This window comes from Rutidosis leptorrhynchoides, chromosome 6 (assembly GCF_046630445.1).
Source record: "Rutidosis leptorrhynchoides isolate AG116_Rl617_1_P2 chromosome 6, CSIRO_AGI_Rlap_v1, whole genome shotgun sequence".
Taxonomy (NCBI): Eukaryota; Viridiplantae; Streptophyta; class Magnoliopsida; order Asterales; family Asteraceae; genus Rutidosis; species Rutidosis leptorrhynchoides.
The window spans coordinates 406,149,516-406,170,676 of NC_092338.1; the positions used below are offsets into that span (position 1 = coordinate 406,149,516).

General features: G+C 31.8%; 1 protein-coding gene across 1 annotated transcript; it reads left to right on the forward strand.

Annotated features, from left to right (window-relative positions):
* The first annotated feature begins 14,572 nt into the window (after window positions 1-14,572).
* Window positions 14,573-19,248, forward strand: LOC139855820 (uncharacterized). The gene is made up of 7 exons (XM_071845064.1): window positions 14,573-14,754; window positions 15,680-15,812; window positions 16,900-16,979; window positions 17,862-17,940; window positions 18,364-18,473; window positions 18,867-18,931; window positions 19,112-19,248. The coding sequence occupies exons 1-7, from the start codon at window positions 14,641-14,643 to the stop codon at window positions 19,203-19,205; spliced, it is 675 nt and encodes a 224-aa protein (XP_071701165.1). The 5' UTR covers window positions 14,573-14,640; the 3' UTR covers window positions 19,206-19,248.
* The last annotated feature ends 1,913 nt before the right edge of the window (window positions 19,249-21,161 follow it).

A 21,161-nucleotide genomic window follows, 5' to 3' on the forward strand; every position in this document is an offset into this window, starting at 1 on the left:
TAGTAAAAATACATATGACGATATTGAACAATGCAGGGTTGGCCTCGGATTCACGAACCTATATCATTTGTATATATATTAACCCATGTAATGGTAATCGAACAACTTTATATATATTTAGTTATGTATTAAGATTAATATTCATATATAATTTTATGAATACTTATAATATATCATAATGCTTATTTGATATATGATTTAATTAACATTATATCAATATAAATAATAGTATATTAGTTAAAACATAATATTATGTAATGTTAGTATACATAAATATATTTTTATATAAATATTTATGTTCGTAAAAATTAATAATTGTAGCAATACTAAGTTAAGGATAATAATAATAATAATAATAATAATAATAATAATAATAATAATAATAATAATAATAATAATAATAATAATAATGATACTAATAAAAATGTTACTTTTTAATAAAAATAATACTTTTACTAAAATGATACTTTTCATAATAATAATAATGCTAATAATGATAGTTTTTGAAATAATGATGTTTATAATGATAATAATAACTAATGGTAATAATATTAATTGTATTAATTTAGTACTAGTAACAATTAACTTAATCAATAATAATAATAATTGAAAACTACCTTAAAGAATAGGTCTCAAAAATAAGTACCCTTGCCCGGGCTCGAACCCGCAACCTCCCGTTAAACATCAGCACACACAACCATTTCGCTATGTCATTTTTTTCGGATTTATTTACACCCACATTATATGTAACCCGTTTTTCAATATCATCCTACATATGCTCAATCTTCTTGGCCCAACTTCAAATACGACCCAATCTAAGAGTAAAGTCTCGGCCCACAGGAAAATTAAATCATAGTCCAAAGTCACCAAAGTCATTTGATAAACCCTTTTAAACATCTCAAGCTAGATTCGTAAATAGGAAGAGAACAAGAAAAGGAGGTGGCCAGCAACCACTTTTGTACTCGATTTTTTTTTAAATGTGAAAAGTAACTGAATAATTATGGAACACTTAGTAACATTTCAGCCACATCCATTTGCTTTGGCTCCACCAAACAAAAATTAACATTTAATCACAAAAAGGTTATCAAGTTGGTCAAAAGAGAAAAAAAATATGCAACACTTTTGTCATCATAGTTAAATAGGTGTTAGGTTGCTGTAGTGGTTCTCGGATTTTAGAACAGAAAGAAAAAAAATGTGTAGCATTAGCCTTGAAATAGAAATGGCTGGTATCGATTAGCAGGGAAAGAAAAAAAAATGATGATATAATAAAAGATGGTGATGAATGTTTGACATGAAACAGTAGTAAGGATAATTGTGGTGTTGTGGTGATTACAAAAAGGAAACGCAAGGAGGGTGCAGTGGTGGCAACAAGGTGGCCCGCGGTTGATGATTGGTGGTGATGATGGAACCTTGGTGGTTTTAGGGTGTTAGAGAAGGGTGGTGGAGTCTCGCACTCATACGGTGGTGATGGTGGTTCTCGGTTTAAGATGGTGGTATTTGTGTGAACTAAAAAAAATAGGAACTAAAGTAGGTTGATGGTGTGCCATGGTGGTTGTATCGTTCGAACCCGAAACAAAAAAAAAAAAAAAAAATTGTAGCAACAAAAGGTAAGTTCACGATCAAATGGATTTTTAGTAGAAGGTTGCGGTTTTGATTGATCAAATAGAATTTGATGTAGTGAATAATAACAGTAGCAGTTCAATCTTTTACACATGGTTTGCATTGAATATGATAGAAATTTAATGGTGGTCGTGACTTTGTAGTGAACAAATAAAGAAACATAAGTAGCAACATTAGCAAACCGAAATAAATGTGATGATGATGGAGACAGTGGTGGTCTCGAACATAAAGGATGATGGTTTGATACTAAAATAGAAGTAGAAATTATGAAAATAAATCTGAGTTTGTGTGCGTGCGTGTTTCTTGTTATGTACATGTATGTATTACTACTATATATTTCAAGAAAGTGGGGTGGGGAAAAGGAAAGAAAACAAAACATGCACAGTAATCATAATTCACATGAAAACAGTATGCAGCGGGGTATTTGGATTCATTCTACCGACGCTTTTCTCCCACAGTGCTATATCGTGCTCGTTGCTAAACAGTTAAAATATAAAGGTGTTCCTAAAAATCCCAAATTTTTATATTAAATATTTTTAATTATTTCACTCATTAACTGTTTGAAACCTGATTAAAAAGGTTCAATATTTATTTATTTTCTGTACCAAATAATGTGTACGGAGTACTAAAATTGAACTCATCAAAGTAAATTTTTTTTTTTAATAACTCTAAACTTTACATAACTTAATTATAGATCAATATTTAATTCCAACTTCTCATAAGTTCGAGTCTTAAACTTGTTTAATATCGTTCATAAAAATTGACCTGTCATTCGAGCTCGATGTTAACTAAAAATTTAATATTTTTAAAATTAACAAAATAGATTCTTAATATGTTTTTAATAAAGCTAAAATTGATACAACCTATTTTCGGACCATCGTTTATTCTAAAATCACTTAAGTTCATTTTTAACTCATTTAATACCGATGAGATGATAACTGAGTGTCCTTGTCGTTTACTAAATAAATTCGAAACCACATATATATATATTTAATATACTTCATTTATATATATATATATATATATATATATATATATATAGATATATAATAACTTTTATATATTATTATTAGTTTACATAATTAATTTTAACAAGTACGATATATAATATTTCATTTTAAATATATGCATACATATTTACAAGTAATCATATCGTGAGTCGTCGAGAATTGTCAAGGGTCAAATGATAACATGAAAATAGTTCAAAATTTTTGAGATTCAACATTACAGACTTTGCTTATCGTGTCAAAATACAATATCGTATCGAGAGTTTGGTTTAAAATTAGTCGAAATTTTCCGGGTCGTGACAGTACCTACCCGTTAAAGAAATTTCATCCCGAAATTTGATCGAGGTCGTCATGATTAACACTAAAAATGTTTTCATGATGAATATGAGTTGATAAATAGAGTTTTATCATTATTGATTAATATAGATAAAACGATTCTTTTATCTGAAGCGTACAAGTGAAGCTGTCACAAAAGATTGAGATAGAGATTTAACTTTTGACGTAGTCACGGTTGATTTTCGAAATTCAAGGATATTTAAGGAAATTTTCTAATCAGAAATAAATATAATAGCACGATTTAATAGCAGACTGTTGGATTTACAGAAGAATTATCAAGGAAATATTTCCGTGATATACTTAGAGATTAAGTAGAATGAAATAAAAAAAATCGTGTAACATGGCACATGATGAGGGTAAGATCTGTGAACCATCATCACGTTTCATTAGAAACTCAGCATGACTTACTGTAATATAATCACGTTGGCCAAGCGCATTATATTATACTAACTCATGCTTTAATTCTTAACACTTCTCCAGAATCATTCATAATTTAAACTCAGATTTTACAGAAGTTTCCAATATAATGGAATACAGAAAACACGAAGAGGTAGATACTTTCGGACAAGAATATTTATTAAAATATCTTCAGAAATATTGAAGATATTTATGACGATATTTTTTTTGGAATTTCTAAGTTCGAAAATTGATAAGGAAAAATTTTCCGCAAGATTTTAACATGGCTTCGGAGCAGGATATTCTCTAAAGATTTCACCGGATCTAGAATTACCTGGATTCTTTGAATATAGGGTATGGTCTTTGTATTTGTCCTTGGTCTCCTTCATGGTTAGCTCAATCCGTTTTTTTTCAGTACCAAATTTTCTATCGAGCGTTCCTAACATTCCCTTCTTTATCATCAAACTTTTGGCTGTTTAAACCATCTACAATTTTTCTGTTTCCTCTGCATTTAATGCAGCCATATATGAATCGTCGGTTATCATTTTGAGGTGTTTTCAAGAGAATTGTGTTGATTAAACGTTGATGGTAATATGGTGGAATATAAAAGGTTCCCCGGTAACAATAAAGAGCACGTATATATATCAAAGTTATAATAAGATTGTATCAAATGAAAAGTCAAAGTTGACTTGCTGGAGCTGTGACATAATTTGCTACTTTGAAAGGGATTACCAAATTATTTTGGGTAATAATAACACTAAAGGAATTAGCACAGCTACGTGTTAAACGTTTACTCAGTTTCCGAGGGTTTTTTTCAGGTGCATTACTATATGCATCAATCTTTTCTTCCGTAGATAAAGTGCGGCTGGTTCATCCTCTCGATCGAGGTGTTTTCAAGAATCATGAAAGGTTTGAACGCAAATTGTAATCGTCAAGATACGAATGAGGTTTAAGATGAAAATCAAGTGGCAAACTTGAAGAATTGTTTAGTTTCATATGTTATAATCAATATTTTAATTCATTTTATTTGTCCAATATTATTAGTCCACTGTCGATAGTCCACAGTTACAGTTCAATAATTCATATATAGTTTAATATATAATATTCGAATTAATTAATACGTATCATGACCCGTATACGTCTCAGACTCGATCACAACTCAAACTATATATATTATTGTATAATCAACCTCAACCATGTATAGCTAACTCCCGCATTACTGCATATAGAGTGTCTATGGTTATTCCAAATAATATATATAGATGCGTCGATATGATATGTCAAAACCTTGTATACGTGTCCCGGTATTTAAAGTGCGTAAAATAAATAACAGAAATTAAATGACGATAAATAAAGTGCGTAAAGTAAATAACAGAAATTAATTGACGATAAATAAAATTGCGATAATTAAATTGCGATAAATAAAATGCGATAAATAAATTGCGATAAATAAAAAGTAATACGAAATTAACAGTTAGCTAGGAACAGTTAGCGTGGATTCTTAACAAAATTTCTCATAGTTAATTTGTTTGTTTCTAACAAATTTTATTTTGTCCAATATTTTCTTCATTATGCCACTTGTTGGATTCTGGTAAATCAAAATCCAGATATGAAATTGGATGAAAATGGTTATTCTTTGGTGAACGGATACGTATATCGGTGGCTGTAATTAGGATAGTAAATGACTGTTGAATTAGATTTGAAGAATGTACAGTGTAACTTATTAATGTGAGATCTAAATATTCCTCGGGTATTACCTACCCATTAAAATATTTTCACCATTAACAGTTTGTACAAAAGAATTTTTAATTACAATCTTTATGAAAAAAAATATATATACCTATATATTTTATTCAGATGTAATCATGGATTTAATGAGTCAATATGATATTAAACTCATTTGATTTACCATTAGAACAAGAATATATAATCTCTAAAACATTAGAGATTACATAATCGCTATGTCGAACGAAGATAAATGATGTAGAGCGTCATGTAGAACGATGATTATACTCGAGGTACAGAATGAGATGTCGAAGCTGGTGATGTGGATGTTGTTGTTGGTGGTACTAGTGTTGTTGGTGCTGAGGCTAGTGATGTTACTGGTGTTGGTGATACTGCTGGTGCTTGCAAATTGTGTACCGTGCCCTCTAAAGTTAACACTCGAGCTCGGAGTTCTTTAACTTCTTCTACTAACCCTGGTTGGTTATCAGTGTGAGGTAGAGGTCGAATATCTTCTCTAGTTCCGTTAATGGTAGCCTCAAGACGAAAAATTCTTGCAAAAATGGTATAAACGGTGTGTTTCGAACAGGTTCGCCGGTGAGCGGGCCGAGTACTCCAAGGTTAGGTGGTAGATTCGGTTCATGATATGGAGTACCTTCTTCCCTTCTCCATAGGGTGAGTATGTCGCGAACCCACCCCCATTTTATCCAGTAATCACAGTAGTTGATTGGTTGGTGTGCTCCTGTCACGCTGTCTTCGGAGTCGGAGGAACGTGGTCGATTTGTAGAGGTCATCTTACGCGATCACATAAAAGATTTTTGATATGAAGAGTTACTGACAGCAATTGATAGTTGGATATATTCTCAAAGCATAACATGCATAGATATATAGTACCAGGATCCCTTAAATTACGGAGAAATTTGCGAGAGATATCAGGCAAGGTCTACAGTAACAGATACGCTAAGATATGAATTGTCAGATACGTTAAGATATAAATTTTGTCTATACACTATTTATGCAGTCAATGCAGTAAAACGTGTCTAGACTAAGAATAATGAGCAGGTAATTTCCTAAGGATGATAAGCAGATAATTTCCGACAAAAATGATAAGAAAAACTTTTGACATGCAGACACGGTCGAAGTCCAGACTCACTAATGCATCCTAACGACTATCAGTTAGACACACTAATGCAAGACCTGGTTCGCTAAGACCACCGCTCTGATACCAACTGAAACAACCCGTCCTAATCCATCTGGACGAAGTCTTCAACAGCTGATTCCATTGCGATGATCGACTCCAAATAATGTCTTTAAAATGAGCAAATGCACAGCGGAAGGTTTCTTTCATACCTGAGAATAAACATGCTTTAAAGTGTCAACCAAAAGGTTGGTGAGTTCATAGGTTTAACATAACAATCATTTCTATACCTTAATAGACCACAAGATTTCATATACACAAACGATTTAATAAAATATTCTAAGTTGTTGAGCACTTGATAACCATACTTAACATTTAATCAACTTCGCATATTCCCTTTATTATGAAATCTTACTACATCGTACCAAATGTAGTCACTGAAACGAAGTACTGTGCAACCGTTGAATACTGGTCGTCCAGTTCGGTTGGGGTTGTCAGGCCCGATAGATCTATCAACAGGATTCGCGTTTACAATACCCATGTAAATAGTAGTTACCAAGCTACAGGGAAATATGCCAGTGGTACAACTCAACGTAGAATATATTTTTAAGTACTTGTGTCTATTTCGTAAACATTTATAAAAGCAGCGCATGTATTCTCAGCCCAAAAATATATATTGCAAAAGCAATTAAAAAGGGAGCAAATGAAACTCACCCTACTGTATTTTATAGTAAAAATACATATGACGATATTGAACAATGCAGGGTTGGCCTCGGATTCACGAACCTATATCATTTGTATATATATTAACCCATGTAATGGTAATCGAACAACTTTATATATATTTAGTTATGTATTAAGATTAATATTCATATATAATTTTATGAATACTTATAATATATCATAATGCTTATTTGATATATGATTTAATTAACATTATATCAATATAAATAATAGTATATTAGTTAAAACATAATATTATGTAATGTTAGTATACATAAATATATTTTTATATAAATATTTATGTTCGCAAAAATTAATAATTGTAGCAATACTAAGTTAAGGATAATAATAATAATAATAATAATAATAATAATAATAATAATAATAATAATAATAATAATAATAATAGTAATGATACTAATAAAAATGTTACTTTTTAATAAAAATAATACTTTTACTAAAATGATACTTTTCATAATAATAATAATGCTAATAATGATAGTTTTTGAAATAATGATGTTTATAATGATAATAATAACTAATGGTAATAATATTAATTGTATTAATTTAGTACTAGTAACAATTAACTTAATCAATAATAATAATAATTGAAAACTACCTTAAAGAATAGGTCTCAAAAATAAGTACCCTTGCCCGGGCTCGAACCCGCAACCTCCCGTTAAACATCAACACACACAACCATTTCGCTATGTCATTTTTTTCGGATTTATTTACACCCACATTATATGTAACCCATTTTTCAATATCATCCTACATATGCTCAATCTTCTTGGCCCAACTTCAAATACGACCCAATCTAAGAGTAAAGTCTCGGCCCACAGGAAAATTAAATCATAGTCCAAAGTCACCAAAATCATTTGATAAACCCTTTTAAACATCTCAAGCTAGATTCGTAAATAGGAAGAGAACAAGAAAAGGAGGTGGCCAGCAACCACTTTTGTACTCGATTTTTTTTTTAAATGTGAAAAGTAACTGAATAATTATGGAGCACTTAGTAACATTTCAGCCACATCCATTTGCTTTGGCTCCACCAAACAAAAATTAACATTTAATCACAAAAAGGTTATCAAGTTGGTCAAAAGAGAAAAAAAATATGCAACACTTTTGTCATCATAGTTAAATAGGTGTTAGGTTGCTGTAGTGGTTCTCGGATTTTAGAACAGAAAGAAAAAAAAATGTGTAGCATTAGCCTTGAAATAGAAATGGCTGGTATCGATTAGCAGGGAAAGAAAAAAAAATGATGATATAATAAAAGATGGTGATGAATGTTTGACATGAAACAGTAGTAAGGATAATTGTGGTGTTGTGGTGATTACAAAAAGGAAACGCAAGGAGGGTGCAGTGGTGGCAACAAGGTGGCATGCGGTTGATGATTGGTGGTGATGATGGAACCTTGGTGGTTTTAGGGTGTTAGAGAAGGGTGGTGGAGTCTCGCACTCATACGGTGGTGATGGTGGTTCTCGGTTTAAGATGGTGGTATTTGTGTGAACTAAAAAAAATAGGAACTAAAGTAGGTTGATGGTGTGCCATGGTGGTTGTATCGTTCGAACCCGAAACAAAAAACAAAAAAAAAGTTGTAGCAGCAAAAGGTAAGTTCACGATCAAATGGGTTTTTAGTAGAAGGTTGCGGTTTTGATCGATCAAATAGAATTTGATGTAGTGAATAATAACAGTAGCAGTTCAATCTTTTACACATGGTTTGCATTGAATATGATAGAAATTTAATGGTGGTCGTGACTTTGTAGTGAACAAATAAAGAAACATAAGTAGCAACATTAGCAAACCGAAATAAATGTGATGATGATGGAGACAGTGGTGGTCTCGAACATAAAGGATGATGGTTTGATACTAAAATAGAAGTAGAAATTATGAAAATAAATCTGAGTTTGTGTGCGTGCGTGTTTCTTGTTATGTACATGTATGTATTACTACTATATATTTCTAGAAAGTGGGGTGGGGAAAAGGAAAGAAAATAAAACATGCACAGTAATCATAATTCACATGAAAATAGTATGCAGCGGGGTATTTGGATTCATTCTACCGACACTTTTCTCCCACAGTGCTATATCGTGCTCGTTGCTAAACAGTTAAAATATAAAGGTGTTCCTAAAAATCCCAAATTTTTATATTAAATATTTTTAATTATTTCACTCATTAACTGTTTGAAACCTGATTAAAAAGGTTCAGTATTTATTTATTTTCTGTACCAAATAATGTGTACGTAGTACTAAAATTGAACTCATCAAAGTAAAAATTTTTTTTTAATAACTCTAAACTTTACATAACTTAATTATAGATCAATATTTAATTCCAACTTCTCATAAGTTCGAGTCTTAAACTTGTTTAATATCGTTCATAAAAATTGACCTGTCATTCGAGCTCGATGTCAACTAAAAATTTAATATTTTTAAAATTAACAAAATAGATTCTTAATATGTTTTTAATAAAGCTAAAATTGATACAACCTATTTTGTAAGGGACACCGATAATAAAATTAATCGTATAGTGGTTGAGCTTGAAATTAGTTGCAATAATTGTGAGGTTGTAAGGGACACCAAACCAACCTAAGTTAGATTATAATCTTGAGTAATACCATTGTAAATTGGTTAGTAACTCTAGGTTAACGACAGTTATACTTAGGTTGCTAGTCTTAAACTGTAGGAATCGACAGATAAATACAGTGTCACATCATTGTAATTTTTAATTAACGGGTTTAAACGAGCAATCCTAGCCTAGGAAATTGTAGCTAAGTGGATACCTTTGTTTCTTATTGAGTTAAGTTTAATTTACTTTCGCGTTTAATCAGTTTTACAACAAAACCCCCTTTTAAATCTTAGAATAATTAATAGTTCAAGTTTTCAATTACCTGCTCTCTGTGGAACGAATTGGTCAAATACTTGTTTAATTGCTACACGAACTGGTTATAGTTGCCTGTATTGTGTGATAATCGATAGGTATTTAGCTAATAATTTAGAGTACGAAATTACACATCATATGTCCATACAGATTATAACTTGAATTGAAAGTGGTAACATATGTATTGTTCATTAAACCTCAATTAGTTACGCCAACACAAACTTATAATAGCCTAAATACAAAGTAAAAGAATTAACACATCACAACAATAACAATTATAATAAATCAATTGATACCTGCAACCTCCAATACAAGTATCTCCAAGAATCATAATAGTGGCAGTAGCTGTACCAGGTTCACCAACTTACCAATATACTCTACTAAAAAGGAACATTTAGCTTCTTCACAAACAACATTAAGTTTCAATCAAAATTCATAATTTCAGAAACTCAAAGCAAATCTTCAGAGTCAATCATACCTTTTTAGACAATGAGCCGCCAAAAAAAGTCATTCATTGGTAACATCAAGTTTACTTTCTTGTAAAGTTGTTGCTTTAAAGATTCCACCTAAACATGCAACATCATAAAATGGAGCATTAATAAGTATAGAATAAGCAAATTTTTATTTTTTTTCACACTAAAAGAACGGATAATGTAAATAATTAAGAGTAAGAGTTACACCTACAATCTTGAAAATGATAATTAAGAGTAAGAGTTACACCTACAATCTTGAAAATGCAATTGAACAAAAGCGTTGGCTCATCCGTCCCACAGTTACACATGTACTCCATAATCAAACTTATTATTGGTATTAATACAGGAAATCTATATATAGATATAAGTATAGGCGAATCTAGTTTGAAAGTAACAAACATATTAGCATATAATTCTTATCCTAACTGAATGACCATGAACCAATGCAAATAGAGCTTTTGTAATGTATTAAGAATACTAACTTCAACTGTGTTGAAATAAAATATAATTGGATCAGACCATCCAGTTCTCATATGGGTAATGGTTTAAAATGGGGCATTTTAATATGGGTCAAATTTGACTTATTAGACTTCAGGAGGCTTTAATTAGTTTAACCCATTTCCCTTATAACTATGCTCTTATTAACCCGTTTGACATAAATAATTAGGCACTATCATGTTTGTGACTGAAGTAAATGATATCACGAAGTCAATGTCAGTGTAGAAGAAGGAAATAGTTTCAAAAAGTAGCATTGTATCTGGGTGGACTAATGAAATTTAAAAACCATGGTAGCAACTCTATGTATGATATTTGAAAACCATCGCTCACGAGCTGTTAAAGACTAATGATATTTAAATTGTTGAAAAGTTACCCGACAACAGTGAATTCTTCTGTGTGATATCAAACCGGAACAATTTAACTTTTATGATAAATAAAAACCCGTTCCATCTTGATATGTAACAACGAATAGATGAGAAACATGCCCCTCACCACTTACCTATAACCAACACAACAACTACTCCTGCGGTATTGAACGATAAACAAATAAATAAGACCCACTATGTTGGAACGAATCAAAAAATAGTCTTGGTTCTTAACTGTAAATGTATATACAACTAATATGGTAAGTACGCAAAAATAGTCTTACTCGACAAAACTGTCAAAAGATAGACAGACTCTCCTCCGCTTTGGTCATCGTATTTTGAATTCAATAGCTGTAAAAATAGGGTGAAATTGCATAACCTTCAACTGTAGAGTGCATCTTTTAATTCTTCTAAATCAATATTTCCACTTTGGTCCTTATCAAATCTCTCACAGATCACCTAAAATACATGAAAGAGATTAATCACACAAACACCACAATTAGTTAATAAAGTCAAAGCATGAGAGTTAATTTACAAATAAAAGAAAACTGTCAAAAACCAAAAAATAACAATCCATTCCATTAAATATTTGATTTATTATAATACAATTATCTACCCACCTCTCCCATGTACTAAACCCAAACCAACCCATTTTACCAAACCATACCAGACGTATAATGAAGGATGTAGACATTAAAGTAGTTTAACTCAACCTATGTAAGCAACACCTGCAACTAAAGTATTATATGAAATAATCTTCTAATCCACCTACAATTGAAGTTTCAAAAGAACTAATAAATTTACTTTCAAACTAAAACTGATGCCCACAAATAAATATATTCCTAATACCTTATATTGGGTCTCTAAATAGTAGCATATATGTTGCTCTCTCCATCAATTAAAATTCAGCAAGTTTATTTGATAAGTACTCAAAATATCGTCAATAATATTTGTAACAAAGTATGTTATAATTTATGGCAATTGAACTGTAAAATCAAACAATTGTTATAATATCAGTGATAATTTTATAAAATAGCAAGTGAACTATGTAATCGAAGTATTGTTATACCAGTAATTTATTTCATCAGAAAAACTGCATATTTGATGTCAAAATAACCCATTTTAGGATGTACAAAAAGTACCCATCTGCAACAACAAAGACAGTAAGACATAATTAAAACAACGTTTCCAAAGCAAACAATGACACATAATAATTTGATGATGATTAAAGAACTAATGGACACCACTTAAACTAAATTTTCAACAAATTCCAAATTGGAGAAAGAAGGACAAAATGATCACATTTTGTGATAGCATATGTCATCTTGCAGATTTTAGCTTCAACTAATCACACCCATATACCATAGTCCATAGGTGTGAATTCAATTTGGGAGGGTTTTTCAACTCAAATATAGTTAGCGAATTATTAAGCATCATATATGCAAATCTCGATTAAGAATTTAAAATAATATATTTTTTAAAAAAGAGTTGAAATTATCTTAACAGAAAAATGAAAATAAATCAACACAAAACTGTACCTTGAATTTGTATAATCTCAAATCGATTGGCAAATGATGGTCACGCCTTATACGTTGGTTGTCGATTATGTTTGACTGCAATCGGATTTGTTTGGGACGGGGATGTATTTTGATTGCTATAATTTTGAACCTTCAACTCGTGATTCGATTCCTTCATCTCCACCCCCTCCATTTATTAGATGAAAACCCCATACCGCTGCTAATAACACATCAAACCCTAAATCGTACAAACCCTAAATCGTTCAAACCGTAAATATCTGCAAACACACGTCTTCTTCTTCATGTTTATTTCAGTCACCAGATAATTTTCCGGCGATTTCGAAGAAACTGACATACCTGCAAGTTTAATTAAAACATACTTATATTATATAAAAATTGTACCATTTGGTTTGTAAAATTGTAGGGAATAATTCTGTAGTAGCGTCGACCTCTATTATGGCCGCCGGAGGCCATAATCGCCGGTGGAATTGTTGTGGTTGTGAGAATTTGAGAGAGAGAGAGAGAGAACAACCGTAGGTTATGGTTTTTTCTGTATGCGGGTTTAATTAGGAGGTAGTTTATGTGAGTGGGAATATAAGGAGCTGTTTCATTGAGACACGTGTAGGGTTAAGGTAATTAGATTAATTAAGCAGGTTAATTTTCTTGGATGTACACGTGGGAAAAAAGCCTGCAAATCTGGTCAGCTTTACACGTAGGATATAATCTTTATGCTTTGTAAAAGGTAGAGATATGTTCATCCAAGTCATCATCGGTTAACGGTTCAATTTCCCCTCTCTTTATGTTTGTTTTCTAGGTTAGGTGCAATTTCAATTGTTTCATTAGATTGTATGGTTAGTTACTTAGTTGTAATTTTTCATGTTGCATTTGTGTGCCGGTTAGCCTTTTTATTTAGGTTGTAATTTTAGAGTTTTCATCTTTTTGATGAATTCTCGTATTTTCTTTAATATAATTTTAGCTTTTCGTCGAAAAAAAAAATATGTTCATCCAATTTTAATATTAGTAACATCTAATTTGTTTTTGTTTATTTGTTATTTTCACCATAACGACAGTTTTCAATAGTGTTGTTATCTTTGTTGTCAAGTATTGTGTTTGTTTCAATGATTCGTGTAAAGGTTTCTTGTCAAGCATGTTACCATCTTAATAAAGGTAATGCAAAGGGTGACGATGATAAGGTGTCGGGATCGGGTTCCAACATATAGGCTCATTTGAATGGCAAGACAGATTGTGGAGTGGGAGCTTTTTCGTCGGTAACATTTAGTGGTGACGAGCCCTCCGACGCCCTTTCTTTTAAGATTGAAAATCGGCCGGGAAAAATCATTCGGAGGGAGACTATCAACGACAATCTAAAAAAGGTAGTCTCATAGGTTGTGGTCGTCTTTGTCTGTATGGTTGATACTAGTGTATTTATTCTAGCTTGTAATTTCGCGTGGTTCAGATCAAGTGGTTGTCATTGTTGGTAGTATTTTTGTTGTTCTCGGTTATTAGTTTGTTTCTGGTTTTGGCGAATGAGGCTCGTTTATAGATAGTTTGGTCGCTAATTTTCTTTGTAACTTAGGTTCGAGCCTCACCCCGAATCTAGCTTTGTACTTTCTGGTTGTCGACTTTTTTATTTTGAAAACGTCTTCGTTCTTATATGAGTTTTCATATTTTTATTTGAAATAAAAAATCTTTTTTTGTTTTTTGTTTTTGTTAAAGTATATATAAGAGTATTTGTTTTGATAGATAGATACATACATACATAGATTTATTTGTATGAAACTAGAAGCGGTAAGTGTCAAACTTCAAATTCGAAGGAGTCAAAATCTCTTCAAGTATAATATAGGTATAAACTAAATAAATATTAAATATATGAATAAATTACGAATTATATAAACTAAATAAATAAATTACAATTCTGGTCGCTGCCGATAACTTGTTGCTGCCGGTAACCACTGCCGCCGGTGAACAATGAAAGAAATCAAGAGTAATTCCGAAATCGGAGATGATAATATCGTACGAATAACTCTCAGAATGATCGGTCCTTTACCTCCGTCATCATTAGATGTCCATTCTCCGATCAAAGTATAAATCTCATTCCTCATCTCTTCCTATTTCATATGCATATCGTAATTTCTACTAAATTTATAACACTCGTAGTAAATAAATATTCAATTATGAGGAATTAGGTCAAATTTCGCTCTCTCGCTTTCGTGATTCGTATTTAAATGTTTTTAATTGCGAACAATAGCTCATTGTAATGATGATGTATGGAAATACATGTCTAACAGATGTTAGATTTGTAATTAAGGAATGAATGAGTATTTCTCTGATCGTCGTTTTGCTCGATTTTTGTTTAGTTCATATATGCAGCTGGTAATTAATATGTAAGTTTAACTTTTTGGTACTTAGCTACATTATGAGTATATTTGTATAATTTCGCAATGTGAGCAAGGAGAAGCTATTCAGAGTGACTGCATGACAAACTTATATGTTTATTAAAGTCTATTTTGACGAATCGAGACTTGAGATGTTAGATTATGATAAGTTAGAAGGAGATTTTTGGTCGAAAACTAAGAGCGGATATCAAACTTGTGTTAATAGGGTTACATATATGCTGAACACATTTTATTCGTTTATAGATAAGGGATTACAGATTTGTTTAAGTAGGCTTGGTTACAGTCTTATGGACTCAGTGGTAGAGGACCTTTAGTTATCCAGTCCTTCATTGTCCTTCTGCTGTCAGAAAGAGATGTCAGTCATTCAAAATCAATAAGATTGGTGTATGTAAAGCAGTTTATAGACTTGTTGAAGAGTTGGTCAAATATAACATCTATACCACCAATTTTATATATTACTCTGTAACATTCTAACCATATGCTGTGATTAGTGAATAGATCTTGTTTGAGAGTTACCTCTAAATCAATATTCTCTCACTTCGAAGGTGCATAGTTTTATATTCTTATGAAATCTTCTGACGTAGATGTTCCTTGGAAAAAATGTCAATTAGGTACGTGATTTGAGAAATTTAATTGCTGGGAATGGGCGCTTGCCTCTGGAAAATTTGAAGCTTGTTTTACAAGGAAATGTGTTACATGACAGAAAATATGGCGATGACTTATCTGTTCATTTCAAAAAACGAGGTACAAGTTTTGTTTCACTCTCGTGATGTATTGGACAAACTCGTGTGCATAAGTTCCAGAAGTGCAAGAGTTTTCATCTTTATTATAAAATTATGAAACAGTAGTAGTTAGATTTCGAGAACTTTATTGAGTTTGTGATTCTCTTTAATCTTAATATGAATATGAATATGAAAGTGAAGAGGATAACTATTTACGGATATGGCAACAGCTTTTTTGAAGTATGAATGGCTACAAAGGGTTTCATTACATAGTCTTATTGTTTCTATCATAAACAAGGATAGGAGCTCCACTAAGTCAATTTCAAATGAACCAAAGTTGCTTTTGTGAGGACAAAATCATGGTTGAATGAAGGGTCAGGTCTAGGAAATTAATAGGATTAGTTGCATTGCCTTTGGAATTGAACAAATTACATAGCTCAGCACCCAGCATCAGTCATTGCTTTAGATGGTGATATTATAATGGGAAACGGTCAAATTGTGCATTGGTGCTTGAATATACTAGTCATATAATATGTGCATCATCCTACTATGATCATTCCAGAGTTTCGTATATACTTGACCATCCTTTTCTTATAAATATATATTTGCCTCTTTTAGGTGGAAGTAGTCTTTTAGTGTTAAATGATCATTAAAAGGTAGATGTATGAAGCAAAACAAAGTTTTTTTTTTTTTTTTTTTTTTTTGTTTTTTTTTGTTTTTTGTTTTATGTCACTTAATCCGTTGTACTTAACCATCAAATCTCTTTACAGATGTGACCTTGTTTACAATTCGATAGTTAAAAATATCGAATGATCATTTTGCAATGCTCGTTAGGATACGTGGAGCACTGTATGCCATCCCCATTTGATTTGTCTTTGATAATAATTTCATTTTTCTAGTAAGATATATCCTTATATCCTTATTTTTTTTTAAAGCTGGACAGCTGGATTGTATAACAGCAGGAGTAACATAATGGCTAATTTTGTTATTTGCCGATTGCGAACTTTCTAGTGTGTCTTGTGAATCTTTGTTTTGATATTTGGTTGTTATTTTTGCAATTGAATTTATTATTTATACGACATCTAAGAAATTCCTGTGATTTTTTCCAGATACTCTTATTGTTGCTGCTAAACCAAAACCTCCTGCTAAACACATTCAAAATGGATTCGAGGATGATGAAGAGGAACTAGTAAGAACTGAATATTTATTCTTTGATAGAATTCCATGATGGTTTTTTTAGGTTGCAAAATGGATGGGTCAGGTAATGAGTCAAAGTAGATTCTCTTTTGTATGGGATGAAATGGGTTGGGTTGACCCGTTTTGTCATGAAATATATCACTTCTTATAAATAGCATGTTGATACGGGTCGGGTTCGGACTACCGTAGTCATGTCCTCATGGATTGCAGTTAAAGTCTAGACAGTTAGTCAAATAAAGGAGTTAGGCAAGGATTAGTGGACGTGTGCATGTCCACAATTCATGCTCATAAACTCATGCATGCGTTATATTTAATCTCCCATGTTCTCATGAATATAGCAGTAGTCAAATAGAACTTAAGCACGTAATTAGTAGTTGCATATTTTCACTCCATGTTCTAGTCTTAGTGGGTGTTAACTGTTTAGCTTTCTTAGTATTTGTATGTACGTTAGTTTATGAAATGGAATATGAATGAATGAATTATTTGGTTTAGTCCAAAGTCTCTTTTCCACAAATCTATTTTCTTTGGAGATTAGCCATCTCGAATCGGCTTCTATCTTAGGAGGTCACGGTCGACTCGAAGAGACCGTATCACGTGTCCAATATACTCAGAAGGATTTTATATCCACAATAATCTATTTTTCTGAATAAAATAATATTATGATGTTCTATGCATATAAATATACTCTGGGTGACTTTTGAGTTTTGACCTATTTGACCAGACTTCTTCTAAGCTATTTTTACGTGTTTGAACCATTGGTGATAAAACATGATCTGATTCGATAGGGTCAAAATTACCCCCTGTAGTTCTTCGCTTGACTTGTATTATGTGCTTCTTTTGTACATATTCTTACTGACTCTTTCCCTATATGTAGAAGTTTCAGATCCCAGAATTAAATAATGGATGGAAGAGAAGACTTTTTATATTCCTACGTGAAAAATTGAAGATACCGGGTAAGCTTGTTGTTAAATGATAATTCGAGCTTATAAGTTTCAGTTATGGTTGGTTTTGATTTTTTTTTTAACGGCGATTTTTTAGCATCAGTAGATCATTTATTTCAACGACCCTCATCATTTGCAAGTAACACACATGTTCGGGCGGAAACCCGAACCCGATCGACGGTACCCGGGGAACACATCCATTCGGGCAGTGGTCCGGGTAGAGGTCCGTGAACGAATCCGGTAAAACCTCCCTATAGGGTTAATATATACCACCATTTTTGGTGTTCAATTGGTTTAAAGAAAATCATGTCATCCCTAAGGATCGAACCCATGACCTCTCCCTATCCCATGACACAAAGTACATGGGGAGAACCGTTGGGCTATCCCTATATGGTTGGTTTTGATTAGTTGTATTTTTTGTTTTTTTTTAATTAGATATGCTTTTGATGGCAATCTTCTCTCTTAGACTCGAGGTGTGGGTTGTAATTATCATGTGGTTTATCTTGGCACCTATTGCTCACAAATGGGATGTGGGATCTTTATATGTAAGTAAAACTGTTTCTGAATTTTTTACATATAAAGATTGACAAATTGATTGGTTGGTTACAGTGGCGGATTATAGTGGTGTCCAAAGGGGTTATCCGTCCCACCTGGATTTAACAGAAAAAAATTTACACTAAAAACAAAAAAAAATTACTAAAAATTAAGGTTTTTTTTTAGTGTTCGCCCCTGCTGACAATAAAAAAATTATTAAATTTTTACATCTGCCCCCATCTGTATCCGGGTTAAAGTTCCGCCACTGGTTGGTTATGCATGGGACTAGAGGTGCGCCAGGTGGCAAATGGGTGGGTCGGGTAACAGGTCTTACACTTTAATGTTTTCAATGTCGGAAGATTTTTTACTATACCGAATCTCTCATTTTGCTCCAATATATGTAGATCCTTGGAACCGGTTTCGCCATCATCTTTTTGAATCTTGGAAAGCGCCAGCAAGGTGATATGAGGTATGTCTCATATACATATTTATATATATGATTATTTGATATCAAACACAACCGTTAATTAAGTTTATATGCAAATGAGTCGAACTCGCCACCTGTACAGGCAAGTAATGATCAATAGGCAAATGGTTAAACAGTTCCTGTGTAACTAATAAATTGTTTCTCTTTAATGGACACATGCAGTGCCTATTCCATTTTCAATGAAGATTTTAGAGAACTCCCTGGGACTTTCAATGCAGAACGAGTTGATAGAGACATACGAGCAGGTCAGTTCTGATAGGCTGTTTCAGAGTTAAAACTTACTGATCAGTTGTTGTATTATAATACTCCGTAGTTGTGTATAAAAGATCTACTCACGGTTACTTTGTAAGCTAACATTAAAAAAGATTAGAAAGTATTTTCAAATGCGAATATCTTATTATTCATTATTTTGTTCATACTTGTTTTTGTCATCTAAGTTGGTGTATAATAAATTAAACAAAATTGCCCTATCCTGGCTCCACATCATAACAGTAGCCTGTTATATGAAGTCTAAATATATTCTAAAACTTGATGAGTTGTCAAACTCAAAGGCACCAACAACTAGTAAGATGTGATCAGTTACATTTTCTAATACAGTATCGTAACGATGTATATTCCATGAAACAAACTTCTTGATTTGGAACTTTCAGTATGTACTAAAGTACTAAACTAATGACTACTTTTGGCTTACATAGATGATATTTGTACTATACGTGAAGGCTTTATACAGTAGCTACGTTACAAACAGAAGTAAATCTCATAGCCGAAGTTGTCTTAACAAGAATTAGCTTCAATTGGCATGCGAAGTGTAGTACTCGCGCTATAATGGTGTAATAGCTACACCTGTGATTGAGGAACTAAAGTTTTCATTCGCAAAACAATCTTATCCTTCCTATATCACAATAAAGTTAAATTAATTTAATTTAGATCAGTTATTAAAATACGGTAAATTTAATTTATTGGCCATTAAATGATATTCTGGTTAGATGTGAAAAGGAAAAAAGTGAGCACATTATAAAAAAGGTTGAAGCTTCTAAGTTAGATCAAAAAGTGCCCAATAAGCTCAATAAACCACTTTTTGGATCATCACTTTATTAAGTGATAAGTGGGACTAATGCTTACGTACTTTTAAACACCCATAATAAAGGACGATAAAATACTCGTACTAATTATTCTAATATAATCTCACTAATTTATTTATTATTCTATGATAAATACATTTGTGTAGAACTGAAGTTTAAGACATTTCGAGATGATAGATTTGTAACGGTAATGGAAGATATTGGTATATATTGTAATATAATATAATACACACCAATGTTTGAAATTGATTAATTTAACACATATAGTTAAAGGTATATCTTATTATCTTAGGGGATGATTCTCACACACACTTTTTTTGATCCTCACACACCAATTGAGTATTATTAGAAGAGTAAAAGGTTAAAATAGGTGTGTGAGGATCAAAAAAATGTGTGTGAGAATCATCCCCCATTATCTTAAGCTCTATCTCTATAAAAATGAAAATACATGAATAACAAATTGGATATCAGTTGATTTAGAAGTTTTTAGGTCTCATATGTATGCACTCTGTTTGACTTATTGAATCGCATTTTGAATTTTCGATTAATATACATAGGTTGTAAAGTATATTTTGATTTTGATATTTAGAAACATGAGCTCTTCTGATAAACGTTCAATATGTGCATAACACGGTAATATCTGCTAAAAATTCCGAGAAAAACATGTTTGATACCATAAGGTTTAAAACAATCAAATCATATATCAGGTAAGCATAATATAAGTTTTTTTTTGATAAAAACATTATCAAAATAGAATCAACAGTTAAGTTCCCATCAATTACAAATAGAATCGACAAAAATATGTAATACGTAAAGTTTAAAAACGAGTGAAACAAACTATAAAAGTAATTCTATACTTTTTATGGTGAACGGTTGCGGTGTTTAGCTTTTCGCGGGAATAAACGGTTTGGGTTGAAATCAATGGGACCCATCAATGGAATTTTTGAGCTTTCAACTTTCGGTGTTCTTTTTTTATTTTAAATCACTTAACATTTTATAGTTTTATTTTCATCTCATGTATAGTATATAGTATTTCTTAAAATAATATCAAAATTTTATTGGTAATATGGTAAACAAACTTATCATAAGATGTAATATATTTTTTTTTTTTAAAAAGCATCTTAAGGTGT

Excerpts from the sequence above, each read along its gene's own strand:
- LOC139855820 (XM_071845064.1), top strand. The coding sequence starts at position 14,641 with ATGAAAGAAATCAAGAGTAATTCCGAAATCGGAGATGATAATATCGTA. Across the intron at positions 16,980-17,861 it reads AGGATGATGAAGAGGAACTA|AAGTTTCAGATCCCAGAATT; the intron begins GTAAGAACTGAA and ends CCCTATATGTAG. Across the intron at positions 18,932-19,111 it reads CGCCAGCAAGGTGATATGAG|TGCCTATTCCATTTTCAATG; the intron begins GTATGTCTCATA and ends GGACACATGCAG.